Consider the following 12,605-nt stretch of genomic DNA (forward strand, 5'->3'; position numbering starts at 1 on the left):
TGCAGGGCTACCTTCTAGTACACCAGGGGTGTTCACAGTGTTTTGAGGAACCTCGGGTGCCTCAGGGGTATTGATAAGGCTGGGCAGGGGTTCCACACTCCTCTCTGCTCCCCCTCTCCCCACCCCCACTTTTGGTTCAGTCAGAATCAGACTGGCTAAAACGATTTGCATCAGACAATTAGAGTAGGCGGGGAACACTTGCCAAAGCAAGGAGTACCCCCCCACCCCCAACCTCCCCCAGCACTGCTCAGGCGGCCGCTCTTCCCCCCCCCCAGCTCGTGGTGCTGCCCTACCAGATGCTGCTGCACGCGGCCACCCGCCAGGCTGCGGGCATCCGGCTACAGGGCCAGGTGGTGCTCATCGACGAGGCACACAACCTGATCGACACCATCACGGGCATCCACAGTGCAGAGGTCAGCGGTTCTCAGGTGGGTCAGCCTCTCCTGTCTTGGGCCAGGGCCTGCCATGGGGCAGAGGGATGTGGAGGGACGTGGATCATTTTTCTCTAAGCCCTGGAATTGGTCTGGAGGTGGCTTGGGAGAGGGTGCCTTGAGTCGGGGCAGTGGACTCGTCGGGGGCTAACTGGCTTTTCAGCAGATAGTAGAACTATGGGGGACCCAGCTAAGGGGAAGTGGTTCATGTCCTTGCTCTTCACTGTCCTAGGTCAGTCATCCTGAGTCCCTCCAGCCCAGGTGCTAGTATCCTATTCTCTGTAAGCCAGGATGATACGGCAAAGGAAGCAGGGGTCCTCACGTAGTTCGGCATTGTTAGCCTTGCTTTGAGGGATGCTCAGGGTTTCCGAGGGCCACTGTTGATTACCTCTTCTCTGCCATGGCCCGTGTGCAGTATCATGAATTTTCACACTGCCTCCGCATGGGCTGTTGTTCCCAGTTAACACTGAGAACTCAGATTCGGGGGGCTTTAAGCAGTGTGCCGAAAATCACACAGCTCAGGAGTGTGGAGTTGGAACTTGACCACTGGTTTCTGACCCTGAAGCTCATGTGGTATTCCTACCACCCCCCTTTTTTTTTATTATTTTATTAGCACATGTGCATGGGGTGGGGGATGGGGTAGGAGGAGCAGAGGGAGTGGGAGAAGCAGGCTTCCTGCTGAGCGGGGAGCCTGATGCTGGACTCAATCCCAGGACCCTGAGATTGTGACCTGAGTGAAGTTAAACACTTAACTGAGTGAGTCACCCACGTGCCTCCCACCACTTCTACTGACCTTAGGCCAGGGTTGACCTTAGGCCAGAGTGTAATGGCTACCTCGAACCACTTCTCTGCTTAGTGGAAAATACATCTTTGCCCAAAGTAGTAAAAACTAACAGGGAGATTCATTACCTGAAAGAGTTAGTCAGCCTCTTGCTGTTTTCACTGACCTAAAGTGGATACTGCAGCAGAACTTCCCTTCCTTGACCTCTCAGCTCCCAGCAGCCTCAAGGCCTTTGGTCTCTACCCAGGCCCACTCCCTTTACTGCTTCCCATGTGGCATGGCTGGCATTTTCTAGGCATAATCTTAAGATAGAGCCTGGCCTGCCCTCACGCCCATTCTCTGTTCTCTCCAGCTCTGCCAGGCCCATTCCCAGTTGCTCCAGTATATGGAACGATATGGGTAAGACACTGCCTTCTGAGGGGAAGGGAAAGTCCTGCTCAGTCTCAGAGAAAGCACTGGGGTCTCCACCTCTGGCCTGGGCCCAGCGCCAGGGAGACCCTGTTCCCCTCCTGTTCACGATGGTGTGTATCCCACACAGGTCGAGCATGCTCAGGATGCCACAGCTGGCTACAAGGCCTTGGGCCACGGCGAGCCTTCTCTTTTGGGGGTGTATTTGTTGCTCGTGGCCTGCTTTTGGAAGACACTAGACAGAAAGGCCTGAGTTTGAGGCACTTGGAAGGGAAGTTGCTTGTGGAGTACTACCACTTGATGTCCATTCGTGTCTCCTCAGGAAGCGTCTGAAGGCCAAGAACTTGATGTACATCAAACAGATCCTGTATCTGTTGGAGAAGTTTGCGACTGTGTTGGGTGGTAAGGAGCCCTGTGCCCTCCCTGACCCCTGGCCTGCTAAGGTTGTGTGGTCCGTTCCCTGGATGCCAGTCAGGACACCTGGGTTTTCTGCATCCCCAAGAATTATCTTCGCCATTGGTGGAGAAGATTCTTCTCTCTTACAGCTTAGTTGAATTGTCTAGCCTTAGATCTTTTTTTAGATTCCTAGTTTATTTCCCCCTGTTCTGATTCCTTTTTATTTTGCCAGACCCTACTCGGTCCCAGGTAGTAATAACAGCGTAGTATAATGGGACCGTGTGAAGTCACTTTGGAGCATACCTTTGAGGAAAGCACGGAACACAGGCGAGCTCACCCTTGTGGACAGCTAAGTAAACTAGAGCTCAGAGCAGGGGTGTGAACTGTCTCTGCTTCGTGATCCTAATGGCGGGACTCTTGTGGCTCCAGGTCCATGTGGCTCTCACGATTCTGTGTCACCTGCCTTTTCTTTTGTTGCATGGCTGTCTACCTGAAGGCTTACATACAAGCTGAGTTCTAGGAAGCCAGGGGACCATTTTGTTGGAGGGATTTTGCCTAGCGCTGGTGCTCTTCCCTTCCATCTCTACTTTGCCCCTGGGCAGCTCCTTGGGTCTGCCTAAAGTAGGGTGGTCACTTGGTCCCAGCCTCTCTGGAGGAGGTGTGAAAAGAATGAAACCCACAAGGCTTTGGGCTCCATGTGCAAACACGGGTCAGATTCTGAGGCTACCTTGAGCCTCCTGTCTTCTCAGCAGGTTTTTGGGTGCTTATACATGGCAGAAAAATCTGTTAATTACGAATGCTCTTATTTAAGGAGTCCAGTGTTCAGTGTGAGGAGCTGGGGGTTAGAGAGTCACCATCCTGACCAGCTTGAATTCTCTATTTTAGGGAACATTAAGCAAAATCCCAACACACAGAGCCTTTCACAGACAGGTAAGAGGACTGCCTTCAGAGGCCCAGAGCTGCTCTGAGCCAGTTCTGAGCTCACGTCTGGGACCACGTCTGGTCTTCCCCTCTTCCGAGGAAGGATTTCAAGGCCCTTTGTTTACCCCTAAGGGACAGAGCTGAAGACCATCAATGACTTCCTCTTTGAGAGCCAGATTGACAACATCAACCTGTTCAAGGTAGAGATTTTCATCCTTTTGTGTCCAATTTGCTTATATTGCTCACCATCTGTGAGCAGAACGCTGTGTGAAGATGAAGGAATAAAAAGTAAATTCCAAATTCCTAATGTCAGGCAGTCTAGAAGTCTGAGGATCTACAGCATAGGTGTTTGTAATCACTTAACCCTGAAGGCATTGCATCAGCAAGAAAAAAGTAATCTCTAACCCAGGGTTGAAGGGTCCTAGGGACTAGGGAGAAAAGGTGCCTTTCATTGTCCCAAATAAGCACAAACAGAAATTCCCAGGTCCTTTGCCTTGTTCCATCTTTCTTCGGGCACAGTCTCTGCCCTGCCTTCGGGAGCATGATCCTGCTGTTGGGTTGAGGTGGCTGTGAACTGCCTCCCCTCCGCCCCCTAAGGCCTTGGACTTGTGTGCAGCCTCTGGTGGGAGCTCGCTCCAGGCCTGCTGTGCAGGATCCCACCGCCATTGCTCGACTCACGACTCAGGGATTCTAAGTTACTGACAATACAGCGCACTTACTGCGTTCACGGCAGGGCACCAGGTTTTGTGACTCCAGGGTAGGATGTACCATCATTGCTCAGAAGCAGAGGGACCCGAGGCTGGGAGAGGTCACCCCCGGAGGGACAGGCATAGGTCACACACAAGTGAGCAGATGGTACCTGGCGTGTTAGCCCCCCTGCCTGGACTCCAGACCCTTTGCTTTCCCTCCGGCCTTCCCATTTGTCTTCACACACACCCAACTTACCCGTTTTGGTCCCCGTCACTGCCATGACCCCATCAGACAGGCTGTCAGTCTAGCCCTTTTTGACTCCTTTCTTCTCCCTTTGGGTCCTGCATCTAAATGGTCACCGGCTCCCAGAGCCAGAAATAGCTCTTGAACTTCTGGAGCCTTTCCATTCCCATGGCTGCCACATCAGGAGAGGCTCTTTTCTTCTTGCCTTCTCCCTGCTCTCCCTGCTCGCATTCCCTCTCCCTTCTGCTCTCTTTCCCACACTATGGTCTAGTGGAGCTCCGCTGAAAGATAGCACCCTTTTTAGAAATCTTCAAAGGCTTCAACTCGCTGTCTTCCTTTCCAGGCTACACATAGTGTACGCACCAGACACGCCTGAACAAACCCAAGCTTTACCTCCTTCGTGCCTTTGCTCCTACAGGGTTTTTTTTTTTTTGCTCTTACAGGTTTTTTAAGACTTAATCTTTCAAGGTTAAGCTTAGGTGCTGTCACATTGAAGGAGATTAGGGGACCTTTCTAGAGGGTTGGAGCCATGCACACACGTGTGAGGGGACTGCCTGCACGAGGCTTCCACCATGCTGTGTGGGGGTGGTAGGAGAGGCAGGACCTCAGAGGAGGGTGACCCACTTGGCCAACAAGGAGGCTGTGGGCTCTGGGGCGGGGGGAGGGCAAGCAGGGAGTCCTGCTTCCCTGGGGTTGGGGAAGCTGGTGGTTTCTTTTTTCCAGCAAATGGTGGCCAGATACCTGCAGTAGGCTTTCTTTCACAGGTGCGGCGCTACTGTGAGAGGAGCATGATCAGCAGAAAGGTGTGCCCTCCCCTTCCCAGGTCTGGCTAGAGTCTGCAGCACCCTAGTGCTGCCCCCTGCCTTTCAGAGTCACTTTTGCTCCCTTCCTGTTGCATGGCTCGCTGGGTGGGGGGTGGGGGTGCTAGAGGCCTCATGGCAGGTGGGGGTAGGGGACAAGGTGCGGGCTGTCTGGGGTACGGCAGAACCTGCCTCCATCCAGAGCTCTCACTGCTGCACCCTTATTCCTCCCTGTGTTCTCTTACTCCGTCCCAGCTCTTCGGCTTCACAGAAAGGTATGGCGCAGTCCTCACACCCTCCAGGGAGCAGCCCAGACTGGCTGGGTTCCAGCACTTCCTGCAGACCCTGCAGCCCACAGTGACCGAGAGTGAGTTAGGAGGCGGGAGATTGGGCTGCACGCGGGGGACAGGAACGTCCATCCCTCGTGCCTGGACTCTACTCTTGGGAAGAATGGCTTTAGGCTTGCCGCAGGGGGCCCTCCCACCGCCTCTGTGGTCACAGACCCTCTTCCTTTTGCTCTGTACAGCTCCTGTGAGCCCTGTGGAGGAGGGCGAGGCCAGGCTGCCACGGCCAGCTTCCCCGCTGATGCACATCGAATCCTTCTTAGCAGCCCTCACCACTGCCAACCAGGATGGCAGGGTCATCCTGAGCCGCCAAGGTAATCCCAAGGAAGAGCCGGCGTGGGCCGCCAAGCCAGAGCATGGAGACTCGTGACGCCTCCTGGGCGAGGATCAGGAAGCGGGTGCTGGTGACTGGTCTGCTGGCCTGTGGTGAGGGGGGTGCGAGGCACTAGGACAATGGGGCACCTTGGGCCAGGCTGCGAGGGAGGCCGTGTGGCCTGGTGGTTGTGGTTAGGTGGTTTGAGTCTGGATTCCCTCACCTCCAAGCTTTATTTCATTGTCTCTCTGAAGATCAATGTACAAGGGTAGATGTCTCTACCACAGGGTTATCCTGGAGATTAAATGGGACCTCATCAAAGAGCAAAGTGATATCCCTGTGGTTCCTGCATAGACATGACCATAGACACAACCGAGCTCCCTTCTGCCTCAGACTCATGGAAGTCTTTGTTGGGCCTGCAGCCCACCCCCCTGCCCCACAGAGCTGTCTTTCTTTTTTTCAGGAAGTCTTTGTCAGAGTAGCCTCAAATTCTTGCTCCTGAATCCAGCCGTACACTTTGCCCAGGTGGTGAAGGAATGCCGGGCCTTGGTCATCGCTGGGGGCACTATGCAGCCGGTAAGGGAACCAGAGCCCGCCTCTTGTGCCCAGGTGCTGGGATGGGACAGCTGCACTGTCAGCCCTCTTCCTATCCAGTGGGCCCCCAAACCAGAAGGGGGTCAGCTTGAGCAGGCTGAGCAGTGCCCACCAGGTGGCATTGCTGTACGGTCTCAGGCCTGGGCCTTTACCCCGGGGCCATGGGTGGGCGAGGGTGTAAGGGCACTGCTGCGCATTTGGTGCTTCTGGAGCCACAGGACCACATTTCTCCCAGAGACAGCTGTTCTGGAATCGCAGGCCTCCATCCAGTGCCTAAGTGCCGTGCCTTTCTTGGACCCACCAGGGATACCACCTTCCCTCTCTTACAAATTCACACACACACACACACACACATGTATTTTGCTTTCATTGTAGAAAGCAGAGACCAGCAAAAGCAGGGGGAAAAAAAAGATAATTCCACCAGCAAAAGATTTGTTTTAGTGTATATCATTATAGTAGTCTTTGTGTGTAATTTTTACAAATACACATACATGTTTTAAAAACAAAAATCTCCATCTCTACATGCGGTTGCTACGATTCAGATTTCTCAGCCAGCAACAGAATGTCATAAACATTTTTCCTTGTCAGTAGTGTGCATTTATCCCACCACACTCCGGCTCTACTCTGTTATGTGAATATGTTATATTTTGTAGAACCACTCTTCTTTTGTTAGGTATTTGGGTGATTTCCAGTTTTTCTCTGTTTTAAGCAACATGAAGGCACAGAGAACCACATCTCTGCACAGCGGTTCTGTCCCCAGGGTATGTGTGGCGCGGGATTGAGCCAGTGGAAGGGTCCTCAGTGCCCGCACACTCTGGTCCCTCTCCTCTGCCACTGGAACCACTCCTGCCACTTTGTTAGTTTTCCATTTTTCTTGTGTATAGACTCAGATTTTTGTCAACAAATTAAAATCATCTCTAGTCCTTGTTGCTTTTGATGCTCAGGTGCTTCAGGCTCGGCCCCTCAGAGCCCCCACATGCTGCCCTTGGTCCTTGACAAGGCCCTTATTGGCCTTGGGATGCTTTCTTGCTTTTTGGCACAACAGAATGCAGAATGTCCGGGGCCACCTTTCTTTGCCCCAGATCTGGAATCCTTCATTTCTCCAAGTAACCTGGCTTCCTTATTTGGGGATTGGTATGTGGAAACCAGCGTCCGGGTGCGGAGGGTGTTGGTCGTGCTCCTGGATTGTAATTGCTTTTCTGTAGACAGACTGGGGAAGATAGAGCTTTAAAAAATCACGAGTATTTCTAAATGAAAATCCATGAATTTGTTTGACCTTACACTGTATATCTTTTTTCTTGAGCTGAACATTTGGTTTTTTAAGATGTTTGTTCTATCTTATTACTTACTTGCACTCTTACTTACTTACTTACTTACTACTTACTTGCACAGGAGACCTCAAATACTTTCCTATACTACGGATAGTCTAACAGTAAACTAGTGATTGAAATTTAATTTCTTTGCGTTTATTTTTGCTCTGAGAGTGTACCCACTAAGGATGTCTGCTCACTAAGGATTTGAAGTCACTGGAATTCAGGCTCCTTGTGTGCTTCTGTTGTGACTGTGACAAAGGGTCCTCTTTACTGCCGTCTGTTTTCAGTTTTAGCGTTTGCTTTTTAATTTTTTAATTTTTGATTTAATATGTTTTTAAAATATGTAAACACCTATATGGTTCAGAAGTCGAAACTGTCTGGAAGGTGCCTTCAGAAAGTTCCACTTTTGCGCGTCTGCTGGCTGCTGTCTGTGCTCAGAGGCAGTCACTTTTACGACTACGGGTCTGTCCTTGCCTGCTTTCATTGCATTTCTCTGCAGAACTGAGCAAATACATGTACTCACTTCTCTCTCTCCCTGTTCTTCTGTCAGTGGCTGTGGCGCCAGTGTTGTGGCGCTCACGCCGTTTGGTAGCCGTTGCGGGTGTGTGTCTTGCCTGCCAGCGGGCGCTCTACCCTGCAAGAGTGTGGTGAGCGCATGCGCTGTGCTCTCCCAAAGGGCAGTTGTACGCTCAGAGATCACATGCAGGAGTATCCCTGCGCAGGTGTTGGCTTGTGGAGCTGTACCTTCAGGGGGCACTGCCAGGCTAAAAAGTAAAAAATACATCCAGCTTACAAAATACTGTCCAGGAAACATGGAGGGGTCACGCCTTAGGATTCTTGCCAATTCAGTAGGTGAAAATCCAGAGTGCTTTAAAATTACAAACGTGTATGTCTGCCCCACCCCTCCAACCCCCAGAGGTCCTTCTCCGGTAGTTGAGGCTGGGACCTGGACGTGTGGATTTTGTCTTGAATTCCCACAGGTGCTCTCGGTTGCCTAGTCAGGGGTGAGAAGCACTGTGCCCAGCTCACCAGATTTCCCGTGCTGTTCCTACAGGCTCACTGAAACTATCCAACACTGGGTTATTGTTACTTATTTATTTATTTTTGCCCATTTATTATCTGCTTACCTTTTACCTCTTTTTTCCTGTTCTTATGTACATACTGTGCCAGGCCAGACTTTTGTCTTCCCCAAAGTGCGGCGCGCTCGCTCTCCCTCCCTGCCAGGGCCCCCTGCCTGCTCAGGCCTGCGGTCCCCGGTCCTCTCAGGGATCACAGAGCCCTACTGTTGTGGTCTGCAGGTGTCTGACTTCCGGGAGCAGCTGCTGGCCTGTGCTGGGGTGGAAGCTGAGCGAGTGGTGGAGTTTTCCTGTGGTGAGAATCCCTGTCCAGGGTGGAATGGGCCACGGGCCACTCTCCGGCCCCTTGTCGTCATGGTTTGACCCTGTGCTCTCATCCGGCCCCAGGGACTGAGGAGCCTGTGAGATGGGAGCTCAGTCCTTTGCCAGCTCTCGCGTGGGCTCACATCTCTCTGCTCCCGCACGGTGGCCTCCACCACCGTGGGGAGGTCTGAGTACCACCCACTTGTGCTGCGGGAGCAGGCGCGTGGGCGAGTGTGGGAACTGCTCTTCCTGGCATGGAGACCGGGATGGGGAACACGCTTTCCAGGCCCTGCCTTACGGACTCGTCAGCCCCTTGTTTTCAGCCCCTCCCTGGGGTCTCTGCAGGTCATGTGATCCCACCAGACAATATCTTGCCCCTGGTCATCTGCAGCGGCCCCTCCAGCCAGCAGCTGGAGTTCACATACCAGAAGAGAGAGCTGCCACAGATGGTTAGTACCAGCCCGCTCACCTTACCAGCGCCTTCGCCAGGGCAGGAGAGAGATTTCTGGGGTGCTGGGCACCCTGGCCTGCACTTTTAGTGTTCAGGTGTTAGGGAGATTAGTGCTGGGGTCTTCCACACGGAGGCGGCCCAGGCTGGATAGTGTCCCATCTGCATGCTCCTTGGGAGGTCTGAGCTCCCCCATCCCCTCACCGCTTCGACCATTAAATAATGTTTTCTTAGAGCCTTGGGCCATTCCTTCAGGATGAACCTGAGGAAAATCTGCTTGTTTCCTTTGGTTCTTTTGCCATTTGGTTTTATCGCTCCCTGCCCTGTGCAGGAACATGGGGCTTGCGGCCTGTCATGAGAGGCACACATGGGGTTTTCAGTGTCCGATTTGTTGTAGTGGAACTTGTCCCCAGTGGCCCGTAGGCATCGGGAGTTGAGCAGGGAGGCTTCGAATGCTAGCCAGTTTTAGCTCCGGTGCGTTAGCATCGTGATGTGTGTGGGAGGGGGGCGAGGGAGGGAGCGCTTCCGGCCACAGGTCTCCCCCATGACTGCAGTCACACTTGGATCTCTGTATGTGGTTTTGAGTCTCAAAGTCGGGAAGTGCTGTTTGGATATGGCCTCGGGAATGACTCCAGGGAGGGCTGTCTGTCTTCCTTCCTTAGATGGAGGAGACTGGTCGCATTCTCTGTAACCTGTGCACTGTGGTCCCTGGAGGGGTGGTCTGTTTCTTCCCCTCCTATGAGTACCAACGCCAGGTCTATGCCCACTGGGATAAGAGTGGGCTGCTCGCCCGCCTGGCTGTCAGGAAAAAGGTGAGTGACTTCTCAGCTAGAACTCCCACTTATTAGGACAGTGGCACCCAGAGTTCCTGCTAGGATTTCTCATGCATGTCAGAGAACTGTCTGGACTTCGGCTGGCTCCTTACTCCCCCCACTTGGAACCCCTGATCACCTCTGGAGGATTTCCCTAGAACCCTTTGACTCTGGGGGCCTCTCCAGATCCCAGTTTGGAAAACATAAAGGCCACGAGCAGACCTGGGGCCCATGCATTCTGAAACTCTTTCCTGGGAGACATTGTTTTCCTTCAGATATTTCAGGAACCCAAGAAAGCAAACCAGGTGGAACAGGTGCTGGCGGAGTATTCCAGGTGCATTAAGGTGAGAAGTGTAACTCTGAGGCCTTGGGTCCAGAGAACAGCCGGCAGCATTTTGGGTGGCCTTCAAGCTTTGGCTGTACAACCTGGACTGGTATTTCCTGCAGTGTTGTGACCAGGCGGGAGGCACGGTGACAGGTGCTCTGCTCCTCTCTGTGGTTGGAGGAAAGATGAGTGAAGGTATTAACTTCTCTGACAACCTTGGCCGGTAAGTTGTGGGCCTCTCATCTCTGGGCTCTGCTGTGTTCACCCTTCACTCCACGAATGGCCAGGTCCCTGCCTGCAAGCTGATGCCAGCAGGAGTCTGCACCCTGGGCTGGCTGCTTAGGTCACTCAGCTCTGTGGGGAGGTAACTTTGGCCCTTTAGCTCCAGGTGGAAATTAGGCAGAGCATAGTTTTGTGGGGACTCCATTCATGTGTCCTGCACTGGGTCTCTTGGCCAAGCACACCTGTTCCTGGTGTGGAGGGAGGTAGAGGCAGCAAGCACAGCTTGAGGGGGGTGAGAGAGCGCTGGATGTAGCAGTTGATGACAGGAGGGTGAGGCCTGGCCCTTGGCAAACACACTGGGGGCCTGACTGCCCCTGCGCCACAGCCTCGTGTTCCTCGGCCCTAGGTGTGTGGTTATGGTAGGCATGCCCTACCCAAACATCAGGTCACCAGAGCTGCAGGAGAAGATGGCCTACCTGGACCAGACCCTAGTGAGTATCTCCAGTGTCCCGAGGCTGGGAGGCACGGCTTGGGAGGAGGTGCTGTTGCCCCTGGGGCTGCAATATTGGGGCTGCAGTGCTGTGCCTTCCCCACTGCCCCCCGATGTGTGCCCGTGTCACCTGTCAGCTCCAGGGCGTGGACGCACCCTTTACCTTCTGGAGCCACTCTGCCAATCTCCTCTGTGGCAGCTGCTGCTGGCCTCGTGCCCGTGATGCCTGCTGCTCTTTCTTCCACACTGAGCGGTGTCATTTTCTCAGAACACTGAGTGGGGGGCGGGGGGAGGCAAGAAAATGCTGACAGGTGCTGTCCTCTGCCCTCCCCAGCCCAGAGGCCCAGGTCAGCCACCACCAGGGAAGGCTTTGGTGGAGAATCTGTGTATGAAGGCTGTCAACCAATCTATAGGTAGGCCTGGGACTGTTCCTGGCTCTTGGGATGCCTGGCAGGAGAATGGGGTGACAGGAAGGAGGGAACACGATAGAAATACACTGTGGGGGAGGCTAGTTTAGCGGAGAGCCCAACCTCTGTCCCCACCTAGGCAGGGCCATTAGGCACCAGAAGGATTTTGCCAGCATAGTGCTTCTGGATCAGCGGTATGCCCGCCCACCTATCCTGGGAAAGCTGCCAGCCTGGATCCGAGACCGTGTAGAGGTCAAAGCCACCTTTGGTCCTGCCTTTGCTGCTATGAGGAAGGTCAGTCCTGCCTTTCCCTCTCTCTGAGAGCCCCCCACCCCTGAGATCTCGTGCCTCACTGCTTTTCCCTGTCTCCCCAGTTTCATCGTGAGAAGTCTGTCCCTTCCTGATGGATGGCCCACCACTGCCCAGATGCCAGCTTCTTCCTTCCAGCTGCTCACATGAAATGTTTGCCTCATGCCTGCTTTGTGGGGATTCAGGCTAAGAAGGTGAAGCCCAGCTGGAGACCAGACCAGCCCCTTTCTTGAATCAGTGGGCTGCCAGGACTAGGCACAGGTGGAAAAGCCAGTAAGAGAACATCAGGTCGATCCTGAAGAAACCGTGGGTCCTGGCCATCCTGGGACCCATCCCAGGGCAGTCTGGCTCCCTGGAATTGAATGTCCATTCACCATGGTCCAGAGTCCAGCTCTCTGCCCTGCTTTGCGGCCAGTCTTCCACTGCAGCATCTCTGTCCTCCCTTTGGTGTCCATTCTCTCACAGGTGAGGTGGAACATGCCCTCTAGGCTTTCCCTTTTCTGGCTACAATTTGTTGTTCTAGACCTTCACCTTCTTTTCAAAACCAAGAACATTCCCCACTTCCAGCCCCAGGTCCCTGGAGTCCATAGGGCTCCTTCTGCCCAGGGCCCTCTGACCACCTCAATCCTACCACCTTTCTCAGTGTTACGAAGAACTGGGAAGAGCCCTGTGCCGATTCCCCCACCTGCTAGTCTCTCTCTTCCCCAACCAGTGCTGGCCCCTAACCTGTCCCACCACATGTCTAGCTCCCTTGGCCTGGCTCCATGTCCTCCTCCCACGTCAGTGACACCTCCGAGAGACATTTTTCCCTGTGTGAAAATCTCCTTCCCTCCATCCGCAACAGCCAGCCCTGTTGACAGCACCTCTCTGCTGTTCCTGAGCCCAGGGGTAGAGGGAGGACAGGTGCCAGCTCAGAGGAGACGCTCGGCCCCTGCACAGCCAGGGTTCCTTAAGTAAAAGCGCGTTCTTGGCTTTATGC

General features: G+C 53.7%; 1 protein-coding gene across 2 annotated transcripts in view; it reads left to right on the forward strand.

Annotated features, from left to right (window-relative positions):
• The window catches only part of DDX11 (DEAD/H-box helicase 11), a 36,642-nt gene extending 24,040 nt beyond the window's left edge, over positions 1–12,602 (forward strand). Inside the window, exons 11-28 of one of the 2 annotated variants that reach the window (XM_004773692.3) lie at positions 276–428; positions 1,565–1,611; positions 1,943–2,022; positions 2,902–2,946; positions 3,070–3,137; positions 4,635–4,673; positions 4,926–5,037; positions 5,197–5,328; positions 5,791–5,903; positions 8,533–8,605; positions 8,959–9,062; positions 9,724–9,873; positions 10,149–10,217; positions 10,321–10,421; positions 10,806–10,911; positions 11,245–11,323; positions 11,457–11,611; positions 11,692–12,602. In XM_004773692.3, coding sequence (XP_004773749.1) covers positions 276–428; positions 1,565–1,611; positions 1,943–2,022; positions 2,902–2,946; positions 3,070–3,137; positions 4,635–4,673; positions 4,926–5,037; positions 5,197–5,328; positions 5,791–5,903; positions 8,533–8,605; positions 8,959–9,062; positions 9,724–9,873; positions 10,149–10,217; positions 10,321–10,421; positions 10,806–10,911; positions 11,245–11,323; positions 11,457–11,611; positions 11,692–11,721 — 1,656 coding nt within the window. In that variant the 3' untranslated portion in view covers positions 11,722–12,602. The remainder of the gene's footprint in view (positions 1–275; positions 429–1,564; positions 1,612–1,942; positions 2,023–2,901; positions 2,947–3,069; positions 3,138–4,634; positions 4,674–4,925; positions 5,038–5,196; positions 5,329–5,790; positions 5,904–8,532; positions 8,606–8,958; positions 9,063–9,723; positions 9,874–10,148; positions 10,218–10,320; positions 10,422–10,805; positions 10,912–11,244; positions 11,324–11,456; positions 11,612–11,691) is intronic. The other variant, XM_013046435.2, reaches the window with a different exon arrangement.
• Positions 12,603–12,605: the final 3 nt, after the last annotated feature.

Source organism: Mustela putorius, unplaced genomic scaffold (assembly GCF_011764305.1).
Source record: "Mustela putorius furo isolate JIRA1106 unplaced genomic scaffold, ASM1176430v1.1 tig00003988_pilon_pilon_pilon, whole genome shotgun sequence".
NCBI lineage: Eukaryota > Metazoa > Chordata > Mammalia > Carnivora > Mustelidae > Mustela > Mustela putorius.